Here is a 15,011-nt window from a genome sequence, read left to right as displayed (position 1 = left end):
CCTTCCTGATCGATCACCAGCTCTCACTGATACATCTGAATTCCCACAGCCTCTTGCACCATTTGCATAATTTAGTGGAAAGAGACCTCTGGATCCAAATTGTCCTGAGTTCAAATCCCACCTCTACCAATTACAAGCTTCATGACTAGGCAGACTACTGAGCCTCAGTCTCCCATCCTATAAAATGGGTCTAAAACTAACAAGTTAAAACAAAGGGTCCAGTACATAGTAGGTGCTCATTAAATGGAATCTGTGATTGGTATTGTGCCTGCACCTATTTAGGGTCATTTCTCATTTGATATATGAATGTCATGGCTTCCCAAGCAGACCACGAATTCCCTCTGTCCCCATGACTCACTCATATAACACACACCATGAGGGGCACATACAGATGCTTAGTCAATGTTTCCCAATCAGGAGCGGGGAACCAGAGCACCGAGTGTCAGCACTGACCGTGAGCTCCCCAGAAGCCATGATGATGGCCAGGTTTGCCAGTCGATTACAGCTGCAGACGGTATACATCTCTGAAGCTTCAAGGACCACACAGCCAGATGGTGTCCACCTACCGCTCCCCACGTCTGTGCTCCAGGAAACACAGATGGGCCTCTCAAACTTCTGCTTTGGCTGAAAATGCAAAGGCTCTTGGTCACCTGAGAGCCCCTCTTGAATGGACTCAATGTGATCACTTAAGAGTCATTTGGGACAAGAAGATGCAGGGATGTTATGTAGGGAATGGGGGAAAATGCTGATATTTCAAAGTGCAGTGACGAAAAGCAATGTCTTGGATGCCAGACCTATCTCTACCTCTGGCTTGGTCATAGCTAATGTAAATAAAGTCCACGTGTATGTTCTTGCGTCAATGTTACATCATCTGAACTAAATGTTACTCGTTGAGGAAAGGAAGAACACCTCATAGAAAGAGAAGAGCTCTGCCCTGGCCTGGCGGCTCAGTTGATTGGAGCATCATCCTGCACACTAAAAGGTTTTGGGTTCGATTCCTGGTTGGGGCACATACCTAGGATTTGGTTTGATCCCTGGTCGGGGCATGTTATGGGAGGCAACTGATTGATATTCCTCTCTCACCTTGATCTCTCTCTCTCTCTTTCTCCCCCTTCCTCTTTCTCTAAAATCCTCAGGTGAAGATTTAGAAACAAAAAGAAGTAGAAGGGCTCATTCTTCGAGAATGGGCTGGCGTTGCTAGTCATTGGGTTCCTTTGAGAAATGAGAGTCAAGCCTGTCAATGGGTAGGTGGGGGCCCAGTGAGGACCTCTTCACAAACCTCGATGTTCTCCAGGGTGTAGATGACTGGGTCAGAGAACCCATCTTTCTTCTCCCCCGTCATGATGCCCCCAATGATGCGAGAATTCATCTTCAGCTTCCTCTTGGAGTTGGCCAAGGGGGTCTGAGGGTCTTGGAAGAAGCTCTCATCGAGCACAGACTCCATACCCGCAAAAGAGACAAAAGCCACCCCAGTGGTTCCTGCAAGTCCCCCAAGGGCAAAAAAATAAAAAATAAAATAAAAAGGAATCGTTTGCTCAGTAGGTATCACAGATGGCCTGACACATGTATGCTTTAGTACCCTGTACATCGTCACTGGCCCGCTCTGAGGATTGACACACCAGTGGATTTCCAGGGGACTCTCAGCAGAACCATAAAAAGAAAATCCGGAGGAGCTATCACCTGGAGAAATCTGGGCAACCTTCACAAAATAAATTTGAATTTGTACTTTTAAGAGACGGTTTGACTCAGCAGTGGGAACTAACGTCCCCTCCCACGTTTTTGATTATTCTCATTCAGTCTCTTGGGTGGTCTCAATGTTGATGGTCTCCAGGGATGTGTCCTAGGTCTGCCCCCGTGCCCTTCAGAGAGCAAGACTAGTAGATCAGGGGGTGGCTGACAATGGCCAGCAAGCCAATCGAGCTATTGCTTGGGTTTTGTTTTTCCTAAATAAAAGTTGTATTGCAACAGAGCCACACGCATTCCTTTACGTATGGTCTATGGATGCCTTTGCACTATGATGGCAGAGATGAGTAATTGGAACAGAGATTGTAGTGCCCTCAACCCCTAGAACAATTACCAACCAGCCCTCTACAGGGAAAGCTTGCCAACACCGATACAAATTGGCACTGTCACTGGAAGTACAGTAGGAGCCACATGTGTGATTTTAAATTTTCTAGTGGTGACATTTTAGAAAAGGGAAGAAACAAGTGAAATGAATTATAATAATTGTTAACGCACATGCAAAACAACATTTCGACATGCAATCAATATAAACAACTATTAATGAGATATTTCACATCCTTTTCTTTCTTTTTTCACCACGCTTTTGGAATTGGCATTCATTTTACATTTACAGCTTTGCCACATTTCAAGTGCTCAGTGACCAGATGTGGCCAGTAGCTGCTGCACTGGAGAGGGAAGCTCTCGATACTGCAATCTCATGAGAGTATTTATTTAATGTCTGATCTCCCTAGCAGATGGAAAGGTCCCTGAGGTCACAGACTGTTTCTACCTCCACCATCAGGAGTCCCTCACTGCCTGGCACATGTCTTGGCACGTAGGAGGTGATCAGCTCATACTTGCTGGTTGAACCACCCAAACCACCCTCCTTGACTCTCACGAGCAGGTCTGTACCTATAGATTCAGATTCTTCGATTGTGGAACAGCCGATCTTCATCTCATCCCCTTTGGCTTTCAAGTTAAAGGTGACATTCTCTTCAGCGCATTCTTCGTTGATAACTTTGCTCTCAATATCTAAAAGGAGAAAGGGAAGCTTTGCATGACATTACCCAGAAAGTGGTTCGAGTTGGGTTTCGGACACAGGTTTGCATCCCTGGTTGCAAGCCAAGGGAAGAACAGAAAGGCCAGGTGGTCCTGGGCACGCACTACAGCCCCTTCAAGAACAACAGGTGTGTGGGAGCAGCAACCATGAGGAGCCCAGTCAGAGCTGTCACATCGTAGGGGATGCATCGAGGAAAGACGGGCTGAAGTCAACAGTGAAGAAGGCTAGACTGTTGAGACACTGCTGCTACTCCAAATTTAGACGGGTTTTCCAAAGCCAAAGAGAACAGGAAGGGACTGGGATAAGCCCAGCCTGCGGACAAGGGCTCAGTTCTGCAGTCAGATGACGCGAACTGGGAGGCCCCGCTCTGCTGCTCACCAGCCGTGTAAACCTGAGCAAGGTCTTAACCCCTCTGAACCTCAGGTTTCTCACCTGGACCATGCCCATAGGACTCTTCATGAAAACACAATACATAATGGAACGAGAGGAACCCTTTAAAAATATAAGCAATGCCAGAGTCGGAGGGAGACCGCGTGGCAGACAGCCGCGTCCCTTGGGACAGGCACAGCCCCTGACAGGGGAAAGGAGAACCGCGGGATTCCTGGCGCCACCGGGGGAATTGAGAGCTCGGTCTGTGATCACAGAGGACTGAGCCTAAAGGGGGCAGCCTGAAGAGCTGACCAGACCATGCAGTCCCGGTAAGAGAAGAAGCTTACAGAAACCAAGCCTTCCCCGTTTCCGCGGCCGGCGTTTGTTTGTTTGTTTTCACTGAACCCTGTTCATGGGACATTTCGGATACAGACACTCACCTGTGCTGAAGAGAGGGTGAGTGTGCGGAGGAGTGGAATCTGGGGAGAGACTGAGGAGAGAAGGGGGGCCGGGAGAGGTGGCAGCGAATTGAGTGCTGAGTCACCCCTGAGCCCAGGACTGAGGCAGCCATTCTCTCCTGAGAGTGAGACTCCTCCCCCCAGCCCCCAGGCAAGGAGCACAGCCACACCCAGATTCCACCCTGTAGGAGATCAAGGATTAAAATAACCTGATCAGTCCCTGGGAGTTAACAGGGTCTGGCCTATAGAGGGATTTTCAATCCCAGCAACAACACAGCACTGGTAACTCTTACGCAGCCAGCTCTGGGCAGTGAACTTCCACTGGACAGAGAGGCCCTGTAGCCTCAGAGGCCAACCCCAGAACACTGCCACCCAGAGGCTGACCCACAAACTGACTCTTTGCTAAACACAAAATAAGGCAGTCTGGGAAACAAATGCGGCTTGCTTTAAAATAAGGACTGTGGTTTACACACAGAGGAACAGTGTATCGCAGGGAAACTCAACACTCTCCTGAATACCTGGCAGGTCTAAGGCGAGCCACACTGAAGAATAGAAGAACCGAAGGACCTTCACTACTGCAATATTTTTTTTTTCTTTTTTCACCTTTTAACTAAGAAACCAATTTTTTTTCTTTTTTTCTTTTTTTTTTCTTCTTTTTTCCATCACCTGATTTTACCCTTTTAATTACTACCTTCTTATTTTTAACCAGTATTATTACTGCTACCATTTTACCATTTTTTTTTAAAGTGCCATTTTATTTTCTCTTTATTTTATTTTGGGATTAGTGTTCTCCATTCTATTTTCATTGTTATATTATTGGTTGTTTCTAGTTTGCATTCATCTCCAGGGAGCTGTTGCTGGAATTTGTTGGGATTAATGGCTGTTCTATAGGAGTATTCTCCTCATATAAAAAAGTCTCTTCCCCTCTTCCACTTCATTCTCTCTTTTCGCTCTTTTTTTTTCTTTTCCTTTCTTTTCTCGCTTTTACTTTCCCCCCTCCTTTTTTCCAATTTCATTTTTGCACTCCTTTTTTTGGTCCCTAATTTTCTTTTCTTTTTTCTCTTTTCTCTTTTTCTCTTCCTTCTTCCTTATCCCCTAATTCTCTTAATTCAGGTGGTCACCTTTATTTGGGGTTATTAATATCGTGAATATATTTGTGTATAGTGCCTGGTACGTGGTGCCTTGTTGTGTTGTATTTTGTGCCTTTAAATCAACACAGCAGATCCAAGCAACAGCAACCTCCTGAGCACCACACCCTCTGCTGAGGAACAGCAGCTGTACGTGAAACCTCGCCGCACCAGCCAGAAGAGCCACCACAGCTGTGAACAGCACCCACCAGAGGAGTTGCTGCCAACTGAAGAGGAGCTGCTACCGCAACCGCCCGAAGAGCAACCGCAGACCAAGGAGTCACTGCCACCAAGGGAGCAGCCACTGAACGACTCAACGTCTAGATATGTCAGTGAGATCAAACATGGGTAGACAAAGAAACCCCCAAAGGAAAGAGAAGGAGGACTCTCCAGAAAAGCAGCTAAGTAATACAGAGGCATGCAACATGACAGAAAAAGAATTCAGAATAAGGGTCCTAGAGTGCATAAACCGGATGGAGGAAAAAATCGACAACCTCAGCAAGAAGCAAGAAGAAACAGATGAAAAAATCGATAACATATGGAAGTATACATACAAAACCCTAGAGACTCCATCAAAAAGCTACTGGACTTAATACATGAATTTGGCAATGTAGCAGGATACAAAATTAACCCCAAGAAATCCGAGGCATTTCTATACACCAATAGTGAACTTTCAGAAAGAGAGATTATAAAAACAATCCCGTTTACCATCGCACCAAAAAAATTAAGCTACCTAGGAATAAACTTAACTAAAGAGGTAAAAGACCTCTACTCAGAAAACTACAGGACGTTGAAAAAAGATATAGAGGAAGACATAAACAGATGGAAGAACATACCGTGTTCATGGATTGGTAGAATCAACATCATTAAAATGTCCATACTACCCAAAGCAATCTATAAATTCAACGCACTTCCCATTAAAATACCAACGGCATACTTCAGAGATCTAGAACGAACTCTCCAAAAATTCATCTGGAATAAAAAAAGACCTCGAATAGCTGCAGCAATCCTGAAAAAGACCAAAGTAGGGGGGATCTCAATACCAGATATCAAGATGTATTACAAAGCCACTGTTCTCAAAACTGCCTGGTACTGGCACAAGAATAGGCATATAGATCAATGGAATAGAATAGAGAGCCCAGAAATCGGCCCGAACCAATATGCTCAATTAATATTTGACAAAGGAGGCAGGAACATACAATGGAGCCAAGATAGTCTCTTCAATAAATGGTGCTGGGAAAATTGGACAGATATATGCAAGAAAATGAAACTAGACCACCAACTTACACCATACACAAAAATAAACTCAAAATGGATAAAGGACTTAAATGTACAACAGGAAACCATAACAATTCTAGAAGAATCCAAAGGCAACAAAATCTCAGGCATATGCCGAAGCAATTTCTTCACTGATACAGCTCCTAGGGCACTTGAAACGAAAGAGAAAATGAACAAATGGGACTACATCAAAATAAAAAGCTTCTGCACAGCAAAAGAAACCATGAACAAAACAACGAGAAAACCCACTGTGTGGGAAAACATATTTGCCAATCTCATATCTGATAAGGGCCTAATCTCCAAAATTTATAGGGAACTCATACAACTTAACAAAAGGAAGATAAACAATCCAATCAAAAAATGGGCAAAGGACCTAAATAGACACCTTTCAAAAGAGGACATTCAGAAAGCCAAGAGACATATGAAAACATGCTCAAAGTCACTAATCATCCGAGAGATGCAAATCAAAACAACAATGAGGTACCATCTCACACCTGTCAGACTGGCTATCATCAACAAATCAACAAACGACAAGTGCTGGAGAGGATGTGGAGAAAAAGGAACACTTGTGCACTGCTGGTGGGAATGCAGACTGGTGCAGCCACTATGGAAGACAGTATGGAGTTTCCTTAAAAAACTGAAAATGGAACTCCCATTTGACCCTGTGACCCCACTTCTAGGAATATATCCCAAGAAACCAGAAACACAAATCAGAAAGGATATATGCACCCCTATGTTCATAGCAGCACTATTCACCATAGCTAAGATCTGGAAACAGCCTAAGTGCCCATCAGTAGATGAATGGATTAGAAAACTGTGGTACATCTACACGATGGAATACTATGCTGCTCTAAAAAGGAAGGAACTCTTACCATTTGCAACGTCATGGATGGAACTGGAGAGCATTATGCTAAGTGAAATAAGCCAGTCAATGAAGGAAAAATACCACATGATCTCACTCATTCATGGATAATAGAGACCATTATAAACTTTTGAACAATAATAGATACAGAGGCAGAGCTGCCTCAAACAGATTGTCAAACTGCAGCAGGAAGGCCGGAGAGGGTTGCGGGGCAGGAGGTAGGGGGGTAAGAGATCAACTAAAGGACTTGTATGCATGCATAGAAGCATAACCAGTGGACATAAGACATTGGGGGATAGGGGAGGCTAGGGGACTGTCTAGGGCGGGGGGACAAAATGGACACATATGTAATACCCTTTGTAATACTTTAAGCAATAAAATAAATAAATAAATAAATATAAAAAAAATAAAATAAAAAAATAAAAATATAAGCAATGCCATGCCTGTTCCCAGACTCTCCAATTCTGCCCCTCCCCGCCCCCAGCTTACTTCAAATAAAATCCTGTGTCCCTACATTTATCTACAAAACCTGCCTCTCCCTTTTCTGACTCCTTCTCCTGCAGCTTTTACTGTCCTCTCCTCCACATCAGCCACGCTGGCCTTTTAGCGCTCCCTGAACTCACCAAGTATTCCCACATTTGCTCTCTCTCCAAATATAGGGTGTCCCCAAAAATGTATACACACACTTTGAATAATTATAAAGGCAGTGTTGATTAAAATATATTTCATTTTCAAAAACTGAGCACCGGCGGTTAAAGTGTGCATACATTTTTAGGATGCCCCATATTTATGTGGCTCCCTTCCCTCAGGTCCCCACCCCGGTGAGACTTCCCCTAACCACACTGTGTAAGATAGCAACACTCGCCCTTATCCTGACCCTCTCTAGCCTCCTTATTCTACTGCGTTTTCTCTCTATAGCACTAGCTCTATCTGGTATACAGATGTCTGTTTGTCTGACTCATTCACTAAAATGTAAGATTCATGAGGCCAGTCTTGTTCACTACTGGTAGCAGTCCACCAAATACTCTATTTCCACATCTGGACCTCCCAGGCACCTATCAGAATAGAAAATCAGAAGGTTGTGTGACTGACCCTAGAATGAGTACCATGAGTGGGGTACTGCCATAAAAGGTCTACAGCACTCAGGATTCCCAAGGGGTCACAGATCACATATGTTCAGGGTGTATCAGTCAGGAGAGGATCAGTTAGGCCTCAGTAACAAACAACCCCAAATCTTAGTGGATTAAAAATAACAATAATTTCCCATCAGTGCATTGACTTGGGATGGTGCTCTGTTTTGTCCTTACACTGAGACCTGCACAGATGGACAAACTGTGATCTGAAACATGACCTGTCATTAGGGCAGAGGGAAAGAAAGCTCTGGAAGGTCTCACACTGGCAACTATTCCATTCACAATCCATTGATCAGGACTAGTCACAAAATCCCACCTAAGTCCAAGCCAGGAAGGACCATCCTACCCATTTGAACACAGCAAGTGACTATCCTCCCTTAACACCTGGCATAGAGCAGGCACTTTGCAAGTGCTTATTGAGTGAATTAATGACACACTCCAGACGCAGTGCCTGGCAACACACACACAGCGCCCAGCACTCAGTCCATGAGAAGTGTTGATACTATGATTAGAGTTGCTTTGCTATGAGTTCACATGTTTGAGACAGTTGGGAACATGGCATATGGAGAATCACATCGCCAAAGTCACTCCTCAAAACCAGCACCAGGTGTGACCTTGCCGTGAAGGATATGTCCTACCCAAGTGCTCCGTCCGAACAGTCTGACTGCCGTTCGTTGAGGGTTTCAGAAAAGCTGCCAAAGCGGTGCTTTCCACACTCTCCAGTAAGACAGTGGCCAGCGTGGATGTCTCATCTTTGGTGAAGTTGGACCACGTGGATGTTTGTTCGAGCACAGAGGCAAAGCTCTCAGCCGTACTCTGCAAAGAAAGGGGTGTTTGCTTGCTTTTTCTTGTCCTCTCCCCGCTCTCTGTCTGTCTCTCAGTCTCCCTGTTTTTCTGTGTGTCTCTTCTCTCTCTCTGTATCTCTCATCCATGAAATAGCAACTTCCCTCTCTCATCAAGAGAGTGTTTTCTAGCCCTAGCCTGCTTTGTTCAGTGGTTAGAGCATTGGCTGGTGGACTAAAGGGTCCCAGGTTCAATTCCAGTCAAGGGCACATACCTCAGTTACAGGCTTGATCCCCGGCCCAGATGGGGCAAGTGGGAAGCAACCAATTGATGTGTCTCTCACACATGTATGCTTCTCTCTGACATCGATGTTTCTTTTTCTCTGGCTCTCCCCCTCTCTTTCATTCTCTCTAAAAATCAATGGGAAAATATCCTCGTGTGAGGATTAACAAAAATAAAATAATTTTTAAAGAGTAATCCAATCCCCTATTTTTTTTAAAAAAATAGATGAGTGGATAAACAAGCTATGGCCCAGCCATACAGGGGAATATTACTCAGCCATGAAAAGGAGTGAGGCACTGACACTCATTGCAGCATGGATGGACCTTGAACACAGGATGCTCAGTGAGAGAAGCCAGACACAAAAGGCCACACAGTGTGTGCTTCCATTTATGTGACATGTCCAGAGCAGGCACATCCACAGGGACAGGAAGTAGATGAGTGGTTGCTGGGTTGGGGGGGGCGGGGCCGAATGAGGAGAGATGCTTATGCAGTTTCTTTTTGGATGGTAAGGATGTTCTAGATGTTCTAGAACTATAGTAGAACTGTAGTGGTGATGTTTGCTCAACCATGTGAATGTGCTAAATGTCACTAGTAGTTCCCCCCAAAAGGGCATGGAGCTATCGATAAACACAACATTAACAACTCTCAAAGGTACTGTGCTAAGTGAAAAAAAGCCAGATGCAAAGGGCTCCTATGTGTGACCCCATTTACATGATGTTTTAAAAAGATAAAACTATAATGACAGAACAGATCAGGGATTTTTTGAGCCCAGTGGTAGACAGAGAATGCTACTATAAAGGGGAAGCCCAAGGAAGTCTGGGTGTGGGGGTAAGTGTAGCGGGTGGGGAATTAAAATTGTTCTGGGTTCTGATTGTAGTGGTAGCTACACCCATCTACTCAGGTAATGATCAAACATGTAAAATTGTCCAGAAAAGGGCAATTCTGCTGTATGTTAACTTTTATTACTTTGTTCTGTTTTTCACTCTATGTTAACTTTTCAAGCATCACAACTTTCATAAATTAAATGTGAACTCACAGCTCAATTATAAAGAGGACTTTCTGCACCCCTGAGAGATTCAAACCATGAAACACAATGACAAAGGCGTCATTACCTTCAGAGAAACGGCAGTGGTTTTATTTGCACAGTTCTCATCCAGAACGCTGAAGGTGGCATTCATGAGTGCACAAAACGAAACCTGTGCCAGAGGGAAGAGCATTTGTGAGCACGGATCTGTCCCTCCCCCACGCATTCAAGGTACAAACTGGGCCACCACATCCACTGCATGGGGTGGCCCTCAGTCCCTGAGGCGTCATGAGTCTCTAGAATCCTCAGGGAAATACAAACTCACCATATGATCAGAACTGGAGCCGCAGCACTTTTCTCTTCCATGAATAAAACATCAGACACACATAAAAGCAAAACTATATAGTGGGGTGAAAAGATGGGGAGATGTGTGGAAACAATCAGTGGCTAAATGGAATATCACTCAGCCATAAAAAGGGGTGAAGCCCTGACACTCGCTACAACATGGATGGACCTTGAACACATGATGCTCAGAGAGAGAAGCCAGGCCCAAAAGGCCACACAGTGTGTGATTCCATGTATGTGACATGTCCAGCACAGGCACATCGATGGAGATAGAAAGTAGGTTAGTGTTAGGGCTGAGGTTAGGGCAAAGGAAGGGACAAAGGGAGAGGCAGGAACTGCTGGTTTTGGCGTAGCCTTTTCCCTGGTTTCACCAGAACTGCATCAGGCCGTCTGTCTTGTTCCCTTGTTACTAAATCATGACACCTCTGTTTACCTGGGACACAGATGGGCCCTTTATACTTAGATTTACTCTTTGGGGTGCAGACGCCCTTGAGTCTCCTTTTGAGTTACAGGGCAGACTTGATCTCGGCCCTGTTCAGTTTCAACGAACTCTGCCATGAATTCCCCACATCAGTTACCTTGCCCAATTAACGGACTTAAAAGGGAAAATCAAGGACCATCCTTTGGGGGCTGCCTGCAAAGGATGATTGTTCCTACTAGCAGTGAATACAGCTCTGTGGGCCCCTCAAACACCTGGCCACCGAGAGCCTGGCTCATTCTCACTTCCTGCAACAAATCTTGAGGCTCCTCAGTGGACTTCCAGGGACTGGCTTGTCCCGGTAGGTCTCCCTCACTTGGCTAGGGCCTCTGCATCCCACCGGTATCCAATCCATTAAAGAATGATCTCCCTGGGCCTGGGCCTGCAGAATATGCCTTAGTGCCGGGGACTGCTGATATCTACTCATTTTTTCTCCTTCAGTCCAGGAGAGGGAGAGCCCATCAGCCTGTGACCCAAAACCTCACCATCCAAGTTGAAAGGCTTTCTCGTGACTTTTGTTGAAATTTAGCCAAAATATCTAGCAATTCAACTAGTGAGTATTCTCTGATTGTTAAGCATTTTCTGGCCCATTGTGGTAAGGGCTATCCTTACACAAGGGGCCAGATAATGCTCAGCAAGCCAGGGCTCCAGCCCCACAGCATCTGCAAGGGTCCCCATACTCACAAGGTGGCCACAAGCATCTAGCACTGGGGCCACCCCTCCCCACACAGAGATCAAGGGCCAACCCAGGATGGCCCCCAGGAAGCTGTTTCCCCTTTCCCATGGCCCCGGTCTCCTGGCTGGCTCGCCATTTCTTGGGGAAATTTCCTGAGAAAGTTGTCCAAGAGACTGACAACTCCAGCATGACTTCAGGAGTTTATCAGGGGAACTATGGACAGAAGCAGCACCTGTGGGCTGCAGCAAGCTGGCTGATCTCAGCACAGAGAAGGGAAGGAGTTTGATACATCAGCCTCCAAGAACAATAGTGGCTCCTAGCCAGTGGTTTGTGCTGGTTAAGGCCATTTAACCCACAGCAGAAAACAACTTAATGGGCCCTCTTCTCTATGCAAGAACATTCCAGGATGAATTGGTGGTCAACTTGCTTCATTAGATAGCAACTGTCATATTAAGTACCGGGAATCATTTTGCTTAACAATTGTACACTTTAAAATGGTTTAAATGTTGAGTCTTATGTGTGTTTTTACCACAATTAAACAAACAAACAAAAAACAGTGGTCCAAAGTGCATGGGAATCCTAAGTTAATGTCCAAGCTCGGATTTAAGGTAGTGACCTCGGTCCCTGCAAATGCTTATGAAGGCTTGACCCACTACAATGACAATGACTTCATTAGAGAGCCAGGACGTCCACATTCCTCTTCGGCTGGCCTGGGGGCTGTGCCACACCCGTCTTCTGTCACACACATACAGCCCCAACACCTTTACTGGTCGTGAGTCCCGCCCAACATCTCTTCTTCTTTTAGTAAAAGAATCCCCAAGTTTTAAATAAGCAAGTGCCCTCCCTCCTAGACTTTCCCTTTGGCTCTGTGACCAAGTGACTAATGTCTGGCCAATGAGGTACAAGCAGAGGTGATACTGCATCATAGTCTTAAAGGGAAGGATAGTGCCTTTCACTTTCCGTTCTCCCCTGCCCACCAGCTGGAATGCAGACGTGATGACAGGGGCTGCAGTAGCCATCTTGGACCACAGTGAGGGAGTCTTGTATTAATGATGGCAGAGCATTATGGAGCCATATCAGCTCTCAGCAGCTTACACTCAGACTGTTATAAAGAAAGAAACAAACTGCTGTCTGTTTTGGGGCACAGCTATTTTTACCTTTGTTAAAGGTGCAAACAATATCCTACTTAATTGACTCCCGGGAAAACTCGGTTGGTTGGACTTCATCCCATGCACCAAAAGGTTGCCAGTTTGATTCTCGGTCAAGGCACATGCCCAGGTTGTGGGCTCGATGCCCAGTGGGCGTGCAGGAGGCAGCTGATCGGTGTTACGCTTCATATCCATGCTTGTCTCCCTCTCCCTCTCCCTTCCTGCCTTTCTAAGAATCAATTAAAAAATCTTAAAAAAACAAACAAAAATAAAAAACACCTTCAAAAATACTTACATCCTCAGGCTCCACTGCTGTTCCCACTTGGCATAGCAGGACCTGTTTATTGTTGGGGATCACATCTTCTTTACACTTGAAGGGAACTCCTAGGAATGAAACAAAAGCAACCAAATCAGACTTAACCACAGCAAGATATGACTGAAGCAAGTCTGATTACGTCATGCCCTGCTGAAAGTCCATCCACTGCCATATTATGCAACAGTGGAAACAAGCAAACTATACACCACCATATCAGAGACTCTGAGATGTTTTATAAAGCTCCAAAACCAACAAATCTAAGCAAGGCATTGTTTAGGAATATATACAAGGGAAGAAATCTTTATTTAAGTAGGGTAATTATGAACACAAGTTCAAGGGGATTCCCTCTGGGGCAGAGACAGGGATGTGGAATGGGGAAGAAGCAAGGACATCAATGATATTCTACTTATGTTGACAATGGCCTCTGATAGAGTCATTTTATTACTGTACTTCATTGCTTCCATGTAAGTCACTTATATTTCTAACATCCCAAAGAATCCAGCATTTAACATTTTTAAACCTCTTCTGGTTTCCCGTTGTTCTTGGCAAAGAAGACTGCAAAATTGTTTGCACGGCTCACAAGATCCTGCAGTATCTGACCTCCGCCCACCTTCTCAGATGCAATATCATTTCTCTTGCCCTTTCTCTGTGTTAGCCTCAGGGCCTTTGAGTGTGATCGTCACCCTTCATCTGGATAATTCCTACTTTTCCTTCAAGCTTCAGCTGAAATGCTATTTTCCCCAAACATATTAAATAGCCCATTAGTCACTCCAAAGTGTTCTAAGATTTTTCAATGGTCATATTCATCGTGGTCATTAAATAATTATTTATGTACTCTCTGCTTTTTTCCCTAGACTATAAGCTACGTGAGGGCAAGTATCATGTCCATCATGTCCAGGATTGAATTCTTAGTGTCCGGGTCAGATTGATTCATTAACTAATTAATAGATGTTCTGAAAATAATGTATTGAATGGGGGAATTAATGAATGTGTAGTAAATGAATGAATGAATAAAGAGAGAACATGTGGATGAGGTGAAAGTAAGAAAAGGATCCAGAGGTTGGGCAGAGTGAGCAAGACACAGATTCCATTGCCAAGACACACAAGGAGATGATTACGTTTGCAGCTGAAGTTGCCGTATTTCCAGGAGCCTTCCGGATTGGGGCGGAAGCCCACCATGCAGCCACAGCTGTAGGAGCCCAGGGCATTGGTGCAGACAGAATTGGGGCCACATGGTGATGGATCTTGCACACACTCATCAATATCTGCAAAGAACTCGAGAATATCAAACAACCAAAGGAACAAGGAGATTAATTTTTGTCCAGGGATGTCCACGCAACCCTCCATTTACCTCCACATTCCACCTCTTGCTCTGTGAAGTTCAGCTGTCCATTGCTTGGTGCAAAGCCAGGGTGACAGGTACAAAAGTAGCTCCCAAGGGTATTGGTGCATGTTGCATTGAAAGGGCACATATCCAGGCACTCATCAATATCTGTGTAGTGGAGAAAGGGCGTGAAGCAGAGTTGGCCAGCAATCCAACAAAAGTCATGCTTCCCATTCTGAAACATGAGTTGTCATTTAAATAATGGCAGCCCAAACAGGACTACATTTCCCAGAATCCTCGGCATCTAGGCGGGACCATGTAGTAACCCACCCCAACATTCTTTTAACATTGTTTCTGTAAAAGATGACCTGTCAACTAACATATAATAGTTAAACAGCCTGTTTGTTTAAGAATTCTAGGAACTAACTTCAAAAGAAGCAAACCCCAACCTCCAGATCTTCCGGTTCTGGGAGATTTGCTGAGCTTCGATCAGTTATCTGTACAGACTGTGCTGACTTGCACGTAGTCCCGTCAATGGAGAACTCTGAACCCCCTACTTCCGATTTCTTTGTTCTGTTCTGGTTTTTTGTTTGTTTGTTTTGTTTTTGTAATTCCTCCTCTCTCCT

General features: G+C 44.8%; 1 protein-coding gene across 3 annotated transcripts in view; it reads right to left on the bottom strand.

Moving 5' to 3' along the window:
* ADGRE1 (adhesion G protein-coupled receptor E1) overlaps positions 1-15,011 on the bottom strand; it is a 55,255-nt gene that overhangs the window by 17,466 nt on the left and 22,778 nt on the right. For all 3 annotated transcript variants that reach the window (XM_036313533.1, XM_036313532.1, XM_036313534.1), the window contains 8 exons: positions 14,413-14,553; positions 14,180-14,326; positions 13,041-13,129; positions 10,187-10,270; positions 8,648-8,825; positions 2,635-2,754; positions 1,280-1,479; positions 454-624 (listed from right to left, as the gene is read on the bottom strand). In XM_036313533.1, the coding sequence (XP_036169426.1) occupies positions 454-624; positions 1,280-1,479; positions 2,635-2,754; positions 8,648-8,825; positions 10,187-10,270; positions 13,041-13,129; positions 14,180-14,326; positions 14,413-14,553 (1,130 nt within the window). The remainder of the gene's footprint in view (positions 1-453; positions 625-1,279; positions 1,480-2,634; positions 2,755-8,647; positions 8,826-10,186; positions 10,271-13,040; positions 13,130-14,179; positions 14,327-14,412; positions 14,554-15,011) is intronic.

This window comes from Myotis myotis, unplaced genomic scaffold, assembly GCF_014108235.1.
Source record: "Myotis myotis isolate mMyoMyo1 unplaced genomic scaffold, mMyoMyo1.p scaffold_m19_p_6, whole genome shotgun sequence".
Lineage (NCBI taxonomy): Eukaryota > Metazoa > Chordata > Mammalia > Chiroptera > Vespertilionidae > Myotis > Myotis myotis.
The sequence above is the reverse complement of the archived record's forward strand: the minus strand, read 5'-3'. Positions and strand labels throughout refer to the sequence as shown.